Source organism: Equus asinus, chromosome 5 (assembly GCF_041296235.1).
Source record: "Equus asinus isolate D_3611 breed Donkey chromosome 5, EquAss-T2T_v2, whole genome shotgun sequence".
In the NCBI taxonomy this organism is placed as follows: domain Eukaryota; kingdom Metazoa; phylum Chordata; class Mammalia; order Perissodactyla; family Equidae; genus Equus; species Equus asinus.
The window spans coordinates 73,663,183-73,675,114 of record NC_091794.1 but is presented as its reverse complement, the minus strand read 5'-3'; the positions used below and the strand labels follow the sequence as shown (position 1 = coordinate 73,675,114).

At 58.8% G+C, this 11,932-nt stretch overlaps 1 protein-coding gene across 1 annotated transcript; it reads right to left on the bottom strand.

Moving 5' to 3' along the window:
• Nucleotides 1-886: 886 nt before the first annotated feature.
• Nucleotides 887-6,983, bottom strand: DMRTA2 (DMRT like family A2). The gene is made up of 3 exons (XM_014852178.3): nucleotides 5,425-6,983; nucleotides 3,370-3,933; nucleotides 887-2,076 (listed from the first exon to the last, which is right to left on the bottom strand). Exons 2-3 carry the CDS (start codon nucleotides 3,923-3,925, stop codon nucleotides 1,022-1,024), a joined length of 1,611 nt encoding a protein of 536 aa, XP_014707664.2. The 5' UTR covers nucleotides 3,926-3,933; nucleotides 5,425-6,983; the 3' UTR covers nucleotides 887-1,021.
• Nucleotides 6,984-11,932: the final 4,949 nt, after the last annotated feature.

The window sequence follows — 11,932 nt, the reverse complement described above, 5'->3', positions numbered from 1 at the left end:
GGCCCATCGGCCCGAGCGCTTGGCGGGTCCCGGGCGGCGGGATGGGCCCTCGCGCGGCGGCTCTGGCTCAGTCACGCGTCACTCTGCTCCTGCTTCAGCGCGCACCTTGACCGCTCCTTAGGGAGAGACCGGCCGCAGGCGAGGGGTGGGGGTGGGGGGCGGGATTCGTCCCGAGTTTACAATATATTTAATCTATAAAACCTGATAAGTACAATGCGCGCATAGTCTAATTTTTTTCCATTATGTCCATTTTTTTTGCTCGTTTTTGAATGTTTTTCACGTTAATACCGAGGTCACCTACAAGTTACAATTAATAACTTAGAATTCCATTTTATAACATTATACACTGGCTTGTATATATATGTATAGATTATATATAGATTTATACATATATAAAAACTCACACTGCACCAAGGAAACCCATGCTTATCGGCATAAGCAACAAAGAGAGCGACAAATACCGCAACGAGAAAAGTGCACCTTAGAACTTGTTTCCTTTTTTTTTTTACAATTGATATCGATATATATGTGTGTCCCAAAGACTCGACTCAGTGCCAAGAGATTTATACATCCTAAATTTATATTTGTTAGAGAGGATATTTAAAAATTTTTTTAAAGGGGGGAGGAGACACAGAAGACAGACTCCGGGACTATCCTGCCATCCGTCTGAGAGCGCGGCGGGCGGGAGGAGCAGAGCAAAAGCGGAGGCAGGGGCGCGCGAGGCGGCCACAGCCTCTGAATTCTCCAGAATTCCCGGCCTTCTGAAGGGCGGCGGGCCTTGAGGAGGGGGGCGGGGGTGCGGGTCCGGGCCCCGCACACCTCCGAGAACATCTGCATCTGTAGCTGCTCCCCTTGCTCGGCTCTCCCCACCCCCCCACCCTCTACCAAAACCGAAAGCCACCTTGGAGCGAAAGGACCCCAGCTGGGGCGCAGAGAGCGCGCCGACAACGGGGGGCCGGCGCCCGCGGGGACCAGGCTGGGGCGCCTGTCCGGCGGCAGCCCGGCTGCCGGGCCCCTCACCCTACTGCTTCTCCGGGGCGCCGTTGACCATCGGCCCGTAGAGGCCGCCGCCGTAGGTCGGCTCCTTGTGCACAGCCGCGGCGGCGGCCGAGCGGTCGCGCATGAGGTCGCTGAAGGCGTAGTCCATGGGCGGGCGGAAGCCGAGGGTGGGCACGAGGCCGGCGGTGGAGTAGGGAGCCATGAAGGCCAGGCCGCGGCTGTGCGCCGCCGCCGCCGAGTAGGCCAGGCGCAGGGGGCTGAGGCCGAGCGGCGCGCCCAGCGGGTAGGCGCCCGCGTCGGCGCCGAAGTGGCTGGCGTTGGGCTGCAGCGGCGAGAAGGCCGAGCGGCTGCTCAGCGAGCCCAGCGCCCCGGGCGCCATGGCGCCGGCCAGCAAAGGTCTGTGGTGCGGCGGGGCGGCGGGGCCGGCCTGCAGGGGCGCGGGCAGCCCGGGACCCCCGGTCGCGGCGGCGGCGTCCACGCGGCCCGGCCACGCGTCGTCCGCTGCTGCGACGGCACCCACCGCGGCCTTCTCGGGAGGCACGGCGGGGCCAAGGCCGGCCGCCAGGCCCCCGCGGTGGTGGTTCAGCACCTGCTCGATGGCCTGCACCACGTCGCCGCCGCAGCCCTGCAACACCAGCTCCAGGACGCCTCGCCGGTGGCCCGGGAAGACGCGCGTCAAGATGTCCAGCGGCGTCCGCTGCCGTGGACCCGGGACCCCGCCCAGCCCCGGCGCGAGCGCGGCCTCTGCTTCTTCTTTGTCGGCCTCGGAACCGGATTCCGAGCCCAGAGGGCTGGCGGAGCCCGGGCTGTCCTCCTCGCCGCCGCCTCCGGGGCCAGCGCTGCCCGGGCAGCTCCCACCTGCCTCCTTGGAGGCCCGGGCCAGGGGCGACCCTGAAAAGGACTCGCCGTCGCCGTTCTCCGAGCCCGAGCCCGGCCGCACCTCCGGGGACGATGCCCCCGGACCCGAGTCCGCGCCGTCGGGTGATAAGGGCTTGCCTGGCGGCGGCTGCGGGCTGCCCGGGCGGCCTGACTGAAGCAGCGTCTTGGGGAACAGGTCAAACTTCTGTAACTTGGCTTCTGGGAGGGGAGAAAAGGGCATGTTAGGAGAGGTTAGGAGTGGGCAGCCGACCGCACCACAGCAACCCAGCTCTTTGGATCCCAGTTTCCCTCTGAGCCCCACGACCCTCATTCACTGGGCTCCAGTGCCCTCTTTCCTTTTGCTCCGGCATGGCATTACTTCCTCTCGGAGCCCCTACAGCCCAGTCTCTCCCCCTGCCCTCAGGGCGCGCTCCCTTTCTGTTCCCAGCACCTCAATCACCTGTGCCCTGTAAACACAAGGTCCAGTGCCCCTCTTCCTACATCTGCGCCCCAACGCCTCCACCCTTATCCCTCTTCTAGTCCTGCCCTGCCCTGGAGAAGTGGTCTGGCCCAGGGTTCAAGCAGGAGCCAAAGTATCTTCCACCTACACCACACACTGTATAGAAGACCCCACTCCACCTCCGTGATTCCGAGAGCAAGCCCAGGCCTGGGTGCCCCTCTGGCCCTGGGCAGCACAGCCTGTAAAGGACGGCGCCTTGGGCATCCATGAGATCCCAAGCCTCTCTACAGGCAAAAGTAGAGCCTCTGTTTCTAATGCACCCTTTCCAAAATTAAGACCTAAGGAATTCCTTCCTCCCAAGCTGAGAGGGCCCCAGAATGTGCCCGGCCTAATTTTCTCCCTCCCTGGAAAAAGCCAAGGCGTCTTGAAGAAGAGGGTGGGGCCAGGCAAGGGAGCAGACGGAGAAGAGGAAAGGGGATTGAGGGAAGTGAGACAGCGCGTACTCCGAGCAAACGGGGACGAGTGGGGAAGAAGCTAGAAAGGAGGAGCAGGGCGCAGCTTGCGGTTGTCCGGGAGCATTAGGAACAACGGAGAAGGAGTCACACGGGGTAAAGGAATGCGGTGTCTTCAACGCCTAAAGAAAGCGATGGGGGGCGGGGGCGCGGAGAGGGTCTGATTTCTGGAGAGAAGTGGGACAGAGCGGAGGGAACCGCGGCGCCTGGAGAAGCACAGACCCAAGGAAAAGAGAAGACGCGCGGGTTTCCGCTCTGGGGAGAAGACCGAGCCAAGTGGGCCGGGGAGCTGGGACCTGCCTGCGTTTGCGGAGAGGAGATAAGATCAAAGCGTTTACATTTGGGCCCGCAGTGAAAGAAAGGAGTAAAGTGCAAATGCTTGAGAAGGGGATGAAAGAAGAGTTTCTGTGTTTATGCCCAAACTCTGGGGCTGGGTGCGAGGTGCGGGGCGTCTCAAAGTCGGGGCGTTTGGAGAAGTCCCGAGACAAGTCCCGGGCCGCGTCCCTGCCCCCTCTCCTCCCCGCCGGGCCGCGTCCTCACCTGAGCTCCCGGCGCCCGCTGCGCCGCCTCCGGTCCCCGCGGGCGCTCCGGCTGCCGGCCCCCCGCCGTCGGCGGCGCACACAGAGCCGAAGACCTCGTAGGCGGGTCGCGGCGGGATGATGCCGTTGGCGGCGGCCAGCGCCAGGCCCTCGGCCGTGCCGTAGAGCAGCTGCAGCTCGCGCGCCTCGTTCTCCTCCTGCGCCTGCTGCCTGCGCAGCGCCACCTGCGCCGCCATGACGCGCTGGCGCTCGGCGATGAGCGTGCACTTGGCGCACAGGCAGTCCTTCCAGCGGCAGTAGCGCTTGTGGCCCTTGAGCGCCGACACCACGCCGTGGTTGCGACAGCGCGCGCACTTGGGGGTCCGCGGGTACTTCTCCGCCGCCCGCAACAACAGCGGCGGCGCCCGTAGCAAGCCGCCCGCCACGCTCACCGGCAGCGAAGCGGCCGCCGCCGCCGCCGCTGCCACCGATGCCACCGACGCCACGGGCGGCCCCGTCCCTGTCGCCGCCGCCGTCGCCGCGCCTGGCACGCTGGGCAGCTCCGAGCGCAGCTCCATGGCAGGACCTGGCGTGGAAGACGGCGGGAGGGGGGAGACGTGCGGTGAGGCGTCGCGGGGCTCTAAGCTCAAGCGCGCTCTCCAGGAGCCCAGGCTTAGACGGGGAAATCGCGGCCCCGGGAGTGTGGCTAGCGACTGTCGGATTGCTAGCAGCACGTGCCCTCGGAGCCCCCTGCAAGGCCGAGCTCCTCCACCCCCACCCCCACCAGAGCTCTTCTTCTATCTGATTTATGCTCAAGGTGTAAGATTTCGTTTGAATCAGTGGTTCCTCTGGAAAAAATAAAAAAAGACTGAAAGTCACTGGTTCAGATGGATGGAACGAGGGTTCGGAAGAGAAAATATAATCCCCCAAAGTGTAGCTTAACTGGGGTGACACAGGTAGAAAGGTTTGTTTCATGGGACTCGGATTAGAGAGAAAATTTTGACCCAACAGTTAGACCGATGTCGAGAGCAAAACAGGAAAACCTGAGGCGAAATGTTCAGTTTTGTGGAAGAGGAGAGAGCGAGCGAGGCATGGAGTTCTGCTGGGTGGGCGGAGGGGGTTTTTTGGCTGGTGGGAGCAGGAGAGTTCGAGAGAAAAATCAGGAACAGAAGGAAGAGCTCTAGCAAGTGGCGTGAGAGCAGGGAAACAAACGACTCGGGAGCAAAGTTAGGCCGAGGCCGGGGACCCGGGGAGAGGTGGGGGCTACAAGTTCCACGGGGCGGCCTCCAGAAAGTGGGAGAGAAAACGCGAGTGGAGCTGAGTTTAGGAGGCCTGGGGAGGAGAAAAGTGAAAATTCAGTCAGAGAAACTTTCTTTAGATAGGCAAAACCGGCCCAAAGATAAGCTTGAGGGACGAGAAAAACAGCGAGAACAGCTGATAGGCTGTCTGGGTCGCATGGCCCATGCGGGGCCAAGGAGTGTGCGTGAGGGAAAGCCCCGCAGGCCTGCAGGCTGGGGGTGGGGATGGGGTGAAACCTGCGGCACGGTTTTTAGCCTTCGAGTCTGGAGGAGGAGTCGAGGAGGAAAAAGTATCTTGCAAAAGTTAGGCGTTGCAGGAAGGAGATCCTTTTTGCTGCTCATCTCTTGGGGCCTTCCCCTCCCCTCCCGGTTTAGGGACCAAGTCGTCAGACACGCCCTCCCCATCCTGGGGCCCCGCGGGACCCCGCTCGGGCGCACATTCCCGCGTTCTGGTCTGGGAGTTGGGTTCCTGGGACTCAGATGGCCCAGCAGGCAGTACCGAGGCAGGGGAGTCGCCTCTGGAACCGGCCCTGAGCGAACACCGGAGTCCCACCTGCGCCGAGGCCCCTGAAGGCCCAAGCAGGCCCAGCTCCGCGCTTCCGCCGCGGCCTCCTCTGGGTCCGCCGGTCCCCGCCGGAGCCCGGGCCCCAATCCTGGTGTCTCCGCCCGGGGATCCTAGCCCCCTCCCTATGCGCGCTGCCTCTTCCCTGAGGCCGCGCACTCCCTACGGCCGGCCTGGCCGGGCCGCCTCCCCCGCCCTCCCTGTGGCCCTCAACTACCTGCCTTGGGCTCGGGGGTCCTCCTCCTCCGCTGGCGCTGCACGCGCCTCCCAGCTCCGCTCGCGACGCTGGCGCTCTCGGCCTCTTCCCCTTGCCCCCCGGCCCCTTATGTGACCACGTCACCCTCCTCCAGTCACCATGTCCGAACTTCCGGACCCCCTCAGAACGCTGCGCAGTCCAGCCCTTCCGTCGGAAATCGGAGCCGGGGGACCGTTTAGGGACCGGCTGGCTGGAACCCGCGACCTGGCCCTCGCCGCGCAGGGTCCCCTCGCCGAGCGCGCCGCACGCTGCGTCCAGCCGGGCCCCAGCTGCCCGGCGCTGCCAGACTCTCAATGAGCCGCTCGCCCGCTCTATTGTTGCTCCTTAGGGCTCCATTAGACAGAATTGGACAACAATGTGGCGCCTGCCATTGGCCAGGGGAGGCAGACGGCGCTCTGATTGGCGGGGCCCGCGCCCGGGGAGCCCCGCATTCTACAGTGTCCGAAAGATTCGAAACTCCAAAAGCTCCACAGAGTGCCTCCGGGAGGGGAGGGGGCGCGCCAGGGAAGGAGTGGAAAAAAGTGGGCAAGGAGGAGCGTTGAAAATATCGTGACAAGTAGTTTCCGTGCGCCCAAGAGCGTGTGAATTGCGCCTAATTACCGTGTCCGGTGCCTCTACGTAGACGTGTGTAACCCCTCGGCTTCTGGGGCGCGGGCTCGGCTGGGCCGCTCTCGCTGGCCCGGGGCGCTTGGCAAGGCCGACCTTCCCCAGTGGCCCTGGCGGCCCGGGGGCGGGATGGGGGCAGGTGTCAATTCAATTACTGTGGTCGGGGTGGGGGTGGAGAGAGGAGGGTGCATATGGCATAAATGCCAAGACGATTTTTCCTGCCTCCTTCCGGCTCCGTTTCGGCGCGCTCCCAAGTCCGACGCGTTTGGAGTAGTTGGAGGCTATTTTGTTTTTTCCCCTACTGCCCTTAAAACGCAGGTCCTTTATTTTCAAGTCCTGATACGATAGGCAGCAAGGAGGGTAAGTGTGGTTTACGAGGATTTTCGTTCTTAAGGAAGAGTCGGGAGAGAAGGAATGAGGTCCCGCTTCCCGTCCACGCCCGCCGCGTCCCCTGCGCTCTGCGCCTTTCTTCTCCCCTCCCCCCAGCCCCATCCCTCTGCCCCCTCTTGCTCTTTCCTTTCCTCACTTCTGCAGCATCTCGATTTCCTTTTCGTGGTGGTGGGATTCTTTTCATCGTTATTGTTTTAAATTAACGAACAGTTTAATTTTCTTTTTTAAACGAAAGTTAAAAGTGGCCTCTCTGTCTCCCCAGATCCTTTTGGACGCAGGGTGCGCATCCATCTGTCGGTCCTTCCGGGCTGCAGACAAGGTCGCCGCGGGCCCCCAGGAGTACTTTTAACTTTCGCCTTACTCGCCCGTCCTGACGTCACGGCCTGAGGTACAGCTCGGTCTGCAGAGGAGGTAACAGGTTTCGGATTTTCTTTCCCTTTTGAATGGCAACATCTGGAATTAATGCCGCGGTCCTCGGGCGGGATGGCCTTGGGTTTCTCTGGCTGTGATTCTCTGTGCCTCCCCCCCCCCCCCCCAGGTCTTTTCCTCATTCTAATGTCCTTCTAATGTTCTCTCACATTTTTATTCTCTACTTTTCTTTATCTCCTTCAGAGTAAAGAAAATTCGTTTAATGAGAAAAATGAGTTTTCCCTCCACTCCCGACCATGCGTTTCCACGTTGCTCTTTCAAACTTCCAGGGCCGCGGGGTTCTGGCCTGCGCGGTCTGGGGCGCGGGCGTACTGGGCGTGCAGACTCGGCCCGGGGGTCTCCGGACGCAAGCCCTTCCGCCTGGCACGAGTGCTGGCCGCGCCCTGCCAGCCCAGCCGCCTCTGACGCCGGGGGCTGGGGCTGGGGGAGGAAGGCACAGGGAGCGGAGCCCCACCGCCGACCGCGGAACTTCGCGCGGCTTCCTCCTGGAAGCCGACCTGGAGGGCCAGGCTAGGGGGGAGGAGGGAGAGTGGGGAGAGTGGTATGCGGAAGAGCTCGGCGGAGAGCTTCCAGAAAGTTGACCCGGCCCGTGCGCGAGCGCTCTCCGACCAGGACAGAGATTGTGGCAGTGTTAGAAACCAGGTCATTCGCCCCTAGCAAATTCCACTCGCTGGGGCCTGCGAAGGTGTTTGGGGGAGAGAAAGGGGTCCGCCCCTGTAGGGTCTCCCGCGTGCAGTGATGGTAAGAAAGTGAGTCTGGGATAATCTGTCCTGCAGGAGCGTAGGACCCGGACCCCACCTTCCAACACCTTGAGGTTATGAGGTCAAGGAAATCTGTGCGTTGACTGCCCCCCTGGCACGGGGTGAGTGGGGGAGAGAGGACCGCGGCCGGATTCTGCGCAGGGTCGCCAGGCCGGGCGCCTCCTTCCGGAGCTACCTCGGACAAAGTTTTCGAGAAGTTATTTTTAAGGCCAAACGAAATGAACTACAAAAGTTTGCCTAGCTTTCGGGGGGGCGGTGGGCCAGAGACCCCTCTTCGTGCCAGGCCACTGTGAGAGTCCCTCACTTCGGTCCAGTAAACCTGTGGGAGCCAAGGGTCCAGCCACCAGGACTTGGGAACCCCGAGCTCTCTTGCTAGTAAGGGACCTCATTTTCTTAGGAGAGGAAGACGGCACATCCTGGAACCCAGCCCAATCAGAGGGAATCTGCCCACCCTTAGGACAGGTGCCTCTCTCTTCGGTGGATCCTTCTCCCTCCTGTTCACAGCCCAACAGGTTCGAGACCCACACCCTTTCTTCTGATGCCCCAGGTGCTCATGTGAGTGAATGTGTCATGGAGGGAGGCGTGCACTCACACCTCCACAGGCCACTCCCGGGCTAGTCCTGGTTTGAATTGAGCTCACAGAGGGGAGCAGCCCGGAAGGGGGTGGCCTGGCTGAGCGGCCAGGAGTGAGGGAGCATGCCCAGACTGAGGCAGCAGGGGCCGCCCATACACCAGAGTGTGGCATCATACCTGGACACACAACTGGTATGTGTGACCTCATTCTGCAAAAGTCTTGGACACATCCTCACACCTGCATGCACTGACCACGCACAGGGTGCACTCACCTCTGACCCGGCCACCCTCCCACCCAAGAGGATCCCTTCAGAAAGTTCGATTAACTTCACAGCGCTCTCAAGCATATCCTCATCCTGGAACATGCAGTTGGTGTGTGACCTTTCACCCAGACACCCAGACTCCTACCTGGGTGACAGACGGAACACCAATAGCATATGCTCACGCACATGTGCCTTCGCTCCTGCACGGACCTAACCCTACTCCAGGTCTGGCCCCTGCAGGCGGCTGGACTCTGGGCAGAGAAAGCCAGACCTCCCGTACAAATGAGGCAGCGGAGGACAGAAAGCCCGTCTTCACAATCACACACCGACACACTCACTCACGCAGGTCCTCTTAGCTCAGAATCATTTGCTGATGCCTCTGCTGTGCAAGGGGCTGGGAGCCCCGGGTGAGCGCTCCCAGCCACGCACGAAAGTCCACCCACCAGTGTTCGCGGCTGGCCCCATCCCCGATGCTTTCGCCCAGGCGAAGGTGGGGTCCAAAGGGATGGCCGTGGTGGAGACCCGGAGTGAGGCTGGAGTCAGAGGCTGAGGGTGCACAGGGGGCTGGAGGCATGGCTTGGTGGCGCTGAGTAGGAGCCGGGCCAGGGGCGCTGACGGGGGACCCGGGAGGCATTGACTTTTGCGCTGTTTGCCGGCGGCCTCGGAGCAAGCAGACGCCATCTGTTTGCCGGCTGCGGCGCGTCCCGTTTAATTACCCTCCCGGCAGCCTAATAGAGATGATATTAAACTAAATCTTTCTGACATTAAAAGTAATTATCCCCAAACCAGTGGCTCCGGGATGGAGTGGCCCCTCCCGTACCCACCCCTCCCCTGGCCGCGCCAGATTCCCTTAGTTTGGCTGAAACTCTTTACCGCGAAGGGGGCGCGGAGAAAAGCCGGAAGGTGCCTTGGGGAGAAGAATCTTCGCGGGCCGCCCGGTACACGCTGTTTCCCGCACAACCACAGGCACTCTCGTACGCACGAACACGCGCGTGGATACACACACACCTGTATACACACAGACACACCACGACATATTCCTCCGGATCACCTGTCGAGCCACGTGAATTAAGACTCTCAGCTGCGTGTGCTCCTGGTGGACAGGGAGAAGCGCAGCCTCGTTTGCTGTCCTCGCTCTCGACCCCGCTAAAATGGCCCATTTACGTGGTCAAAGCCACGAACACGGCCTAGGCCAGGGCCAGGGAGCAGGGCGCAATTTGGCGGCCAGAAAGAACCTCTCCCACCGTGGCGCTTGATTTCTCGGGCGCTCTTCTGCGAGGGGCCCTGCGCCTCGCGCTTCCCCTACAGGGTCTTACTTAAGTCTCACCACCCTCTGCGAGGTAAGTCCTATTATCCCACTTGGGTGAGAAAACAGACTCAAGAGAGGTGAGGTGACTTGTCCCACATCTCACAACTAGTATGGGACAGAGCAGAATTCGAACTCAGGAGTACCAGGGGAGAGCCTGATCCAAGGCCCAAATTCTGCACGGTTCCAGGCGCGGGCTCGGGCTGGGCGCGGTGGAAGGATGTCTGGCCTGGCCCTCTCTGCACCCTCGCCCTCGGGGCTGCGGGCCCCGTCGGTGATCAGCCTCTTCCCTGGTCCTCGACCCCCAACCGGCTGCAGGCGCGGAGCGAGGGCAGCGGTGCTGACAGCGCGGCGGAAACCCCCGCGCAGAGCCCCAGCGGCTGCAGCCGCCCTTTGCAGCATGCCCGGGCGTCTGCAGGGCGCGTGCAGGAGAGGCGGCCACGCGGCGTTGCCGGTCTTCCTATCTCCACAACCTTCTGGTTGGGCGCCTCTGAGCCCGAGACAAACTTGTTCATCGCTCAATGATTCGCTTCTATTTTTGAGTGCCTACTGTGTACTACCACTCTGCTAAACGCTTGATGTGTGCTGTCTTGCTTGGTACGCAATCCTGCGGGTGGGGGTGGTTGTGACGTTCCAGGTTTCAGACACAAGTCCGCCAAGATTCAGCTACACGACGTAACTTGCCCCGTTGCTGCTGAGCCTCCGGGAAGATAGGAACCCAGATCCGACTTTCACTCTCAGGCTTTTTTCTTCTCACCTTCGGTTCCGGGATAGTAGGGTCAGAGCTAGCGGCTTTAATCGGTTGGATTCCATTCGGTTCACCGATCTTTCACGGCAACAGGAGAAAACGAGTCATTCATTTCATCCTGTTGAGCACCTAGTAAGTGCCAGGCCCTGAGGATCAGAGACTAATCAACCATGATGAGCCCTTAAAGAGCTCTTGGCCAACTGGGAACACAGTCACCTATCATGACCTCACGGTTGAGAACAGGCAGAGGTGGAAGTGTGGAAAAGAGGGTCAAAGGAGACTTCCTGACGACGTTAGGTTTCCCGAATGGAAACATTATTACGCTTGTTCTGATAAAGTAAAACATTATAAAACATTTTAGACAATTTAGCAAAGCATATTTGGAATATTTTTCCTGTGTACCTACATTTACAAAAATACACTTTTTGCTACCTGCTTTCTAATTTACAAATGAAGATTTTTCATATTTCATATTTATATCTACATAATCTTTGTAAAGAATTGTTTAATATTTTATTGTATGGATATACCTTAATTTATTTAGCGAATTCCCTATCAATAGGTATTTAGTTTACTTCCAATTTTTGCTATCATACACATTGCTACAATGAATATTCTTTGTGAATTTGCTTAATTATTTCCCTAGGATAAATTCCTGGAAATAAGATTGATGGGTCAGAGGCTTGTTTTGTTTAGTTTTGTTTTTTAAGGATTTTGATAGCTACTTGTCAGTCCTCAGGAAAGGCTGTCTTGACGAACACAACAGTAGTGCATCTTGCTGATTTTGTAAATCTTTGCCAATTCAAGCAGGAAAAAAGATTTTTTTTTGCCATCGTAATTTGCATTTCCTTAGTTATGCGTTAGTTTTTCCTATGTGTTAGTCACTCATGCCTTTAAAAAAAAACTGTGTGTATCCTTTGCTTATTTTTCTATCATAGAGCTTCTCCTTTCCTTAATTTATGATAGCTGTTTATATATTAAAGAGGGTAGTACCCTCCTATCTGTAACATCTGCTGCATTTCTCCATTTTTGTTTTTATCCTGTTTTGTTATTGCTATAATGAAGTTAAATTTTTTTTAATGTAGCTGTCTGTCATCTTTTCTTTATAGATTCTGCTTACAGTATCATACTTAACAAGGGTTTTTCAAATCTAACTTTCTAAGAGCGTTCACCTGTATTTTATAGTAACACCTCTTCATGATAGTCAGGATTTATATCTTTAGTTCATTTGAAATTAAATTTGGCGGAAGATGTGAAGTAAGGCTGTAACTTAATTTTTCCCCAAGGGATTAGCCAGTTAGCACAGCACTACCCAATGAGCCACACTTCCCCCAACCGTAGACCACGTCCTAAGTTCCCAGATGGCTCTAGGCGGTTCAGCACTTTCCCCTCT

Coding starts and splice junctions, on each gene's coding strand:
- DMRTA2 (XM_014852178.3), bottom strand. CDS start 3,925: ATGGAGCTGCGCTCGGAGCTGCCCAGCGTGCCAGGCGCGGCGACGGCG. Junction 2,077..3,369: donor AGCGGGCGCCGGGAGCTCAG/GTGAGGACGCGG, acceptor CTCCCCTCCCAG/AAGCCAAGTTACAGAAGTTT.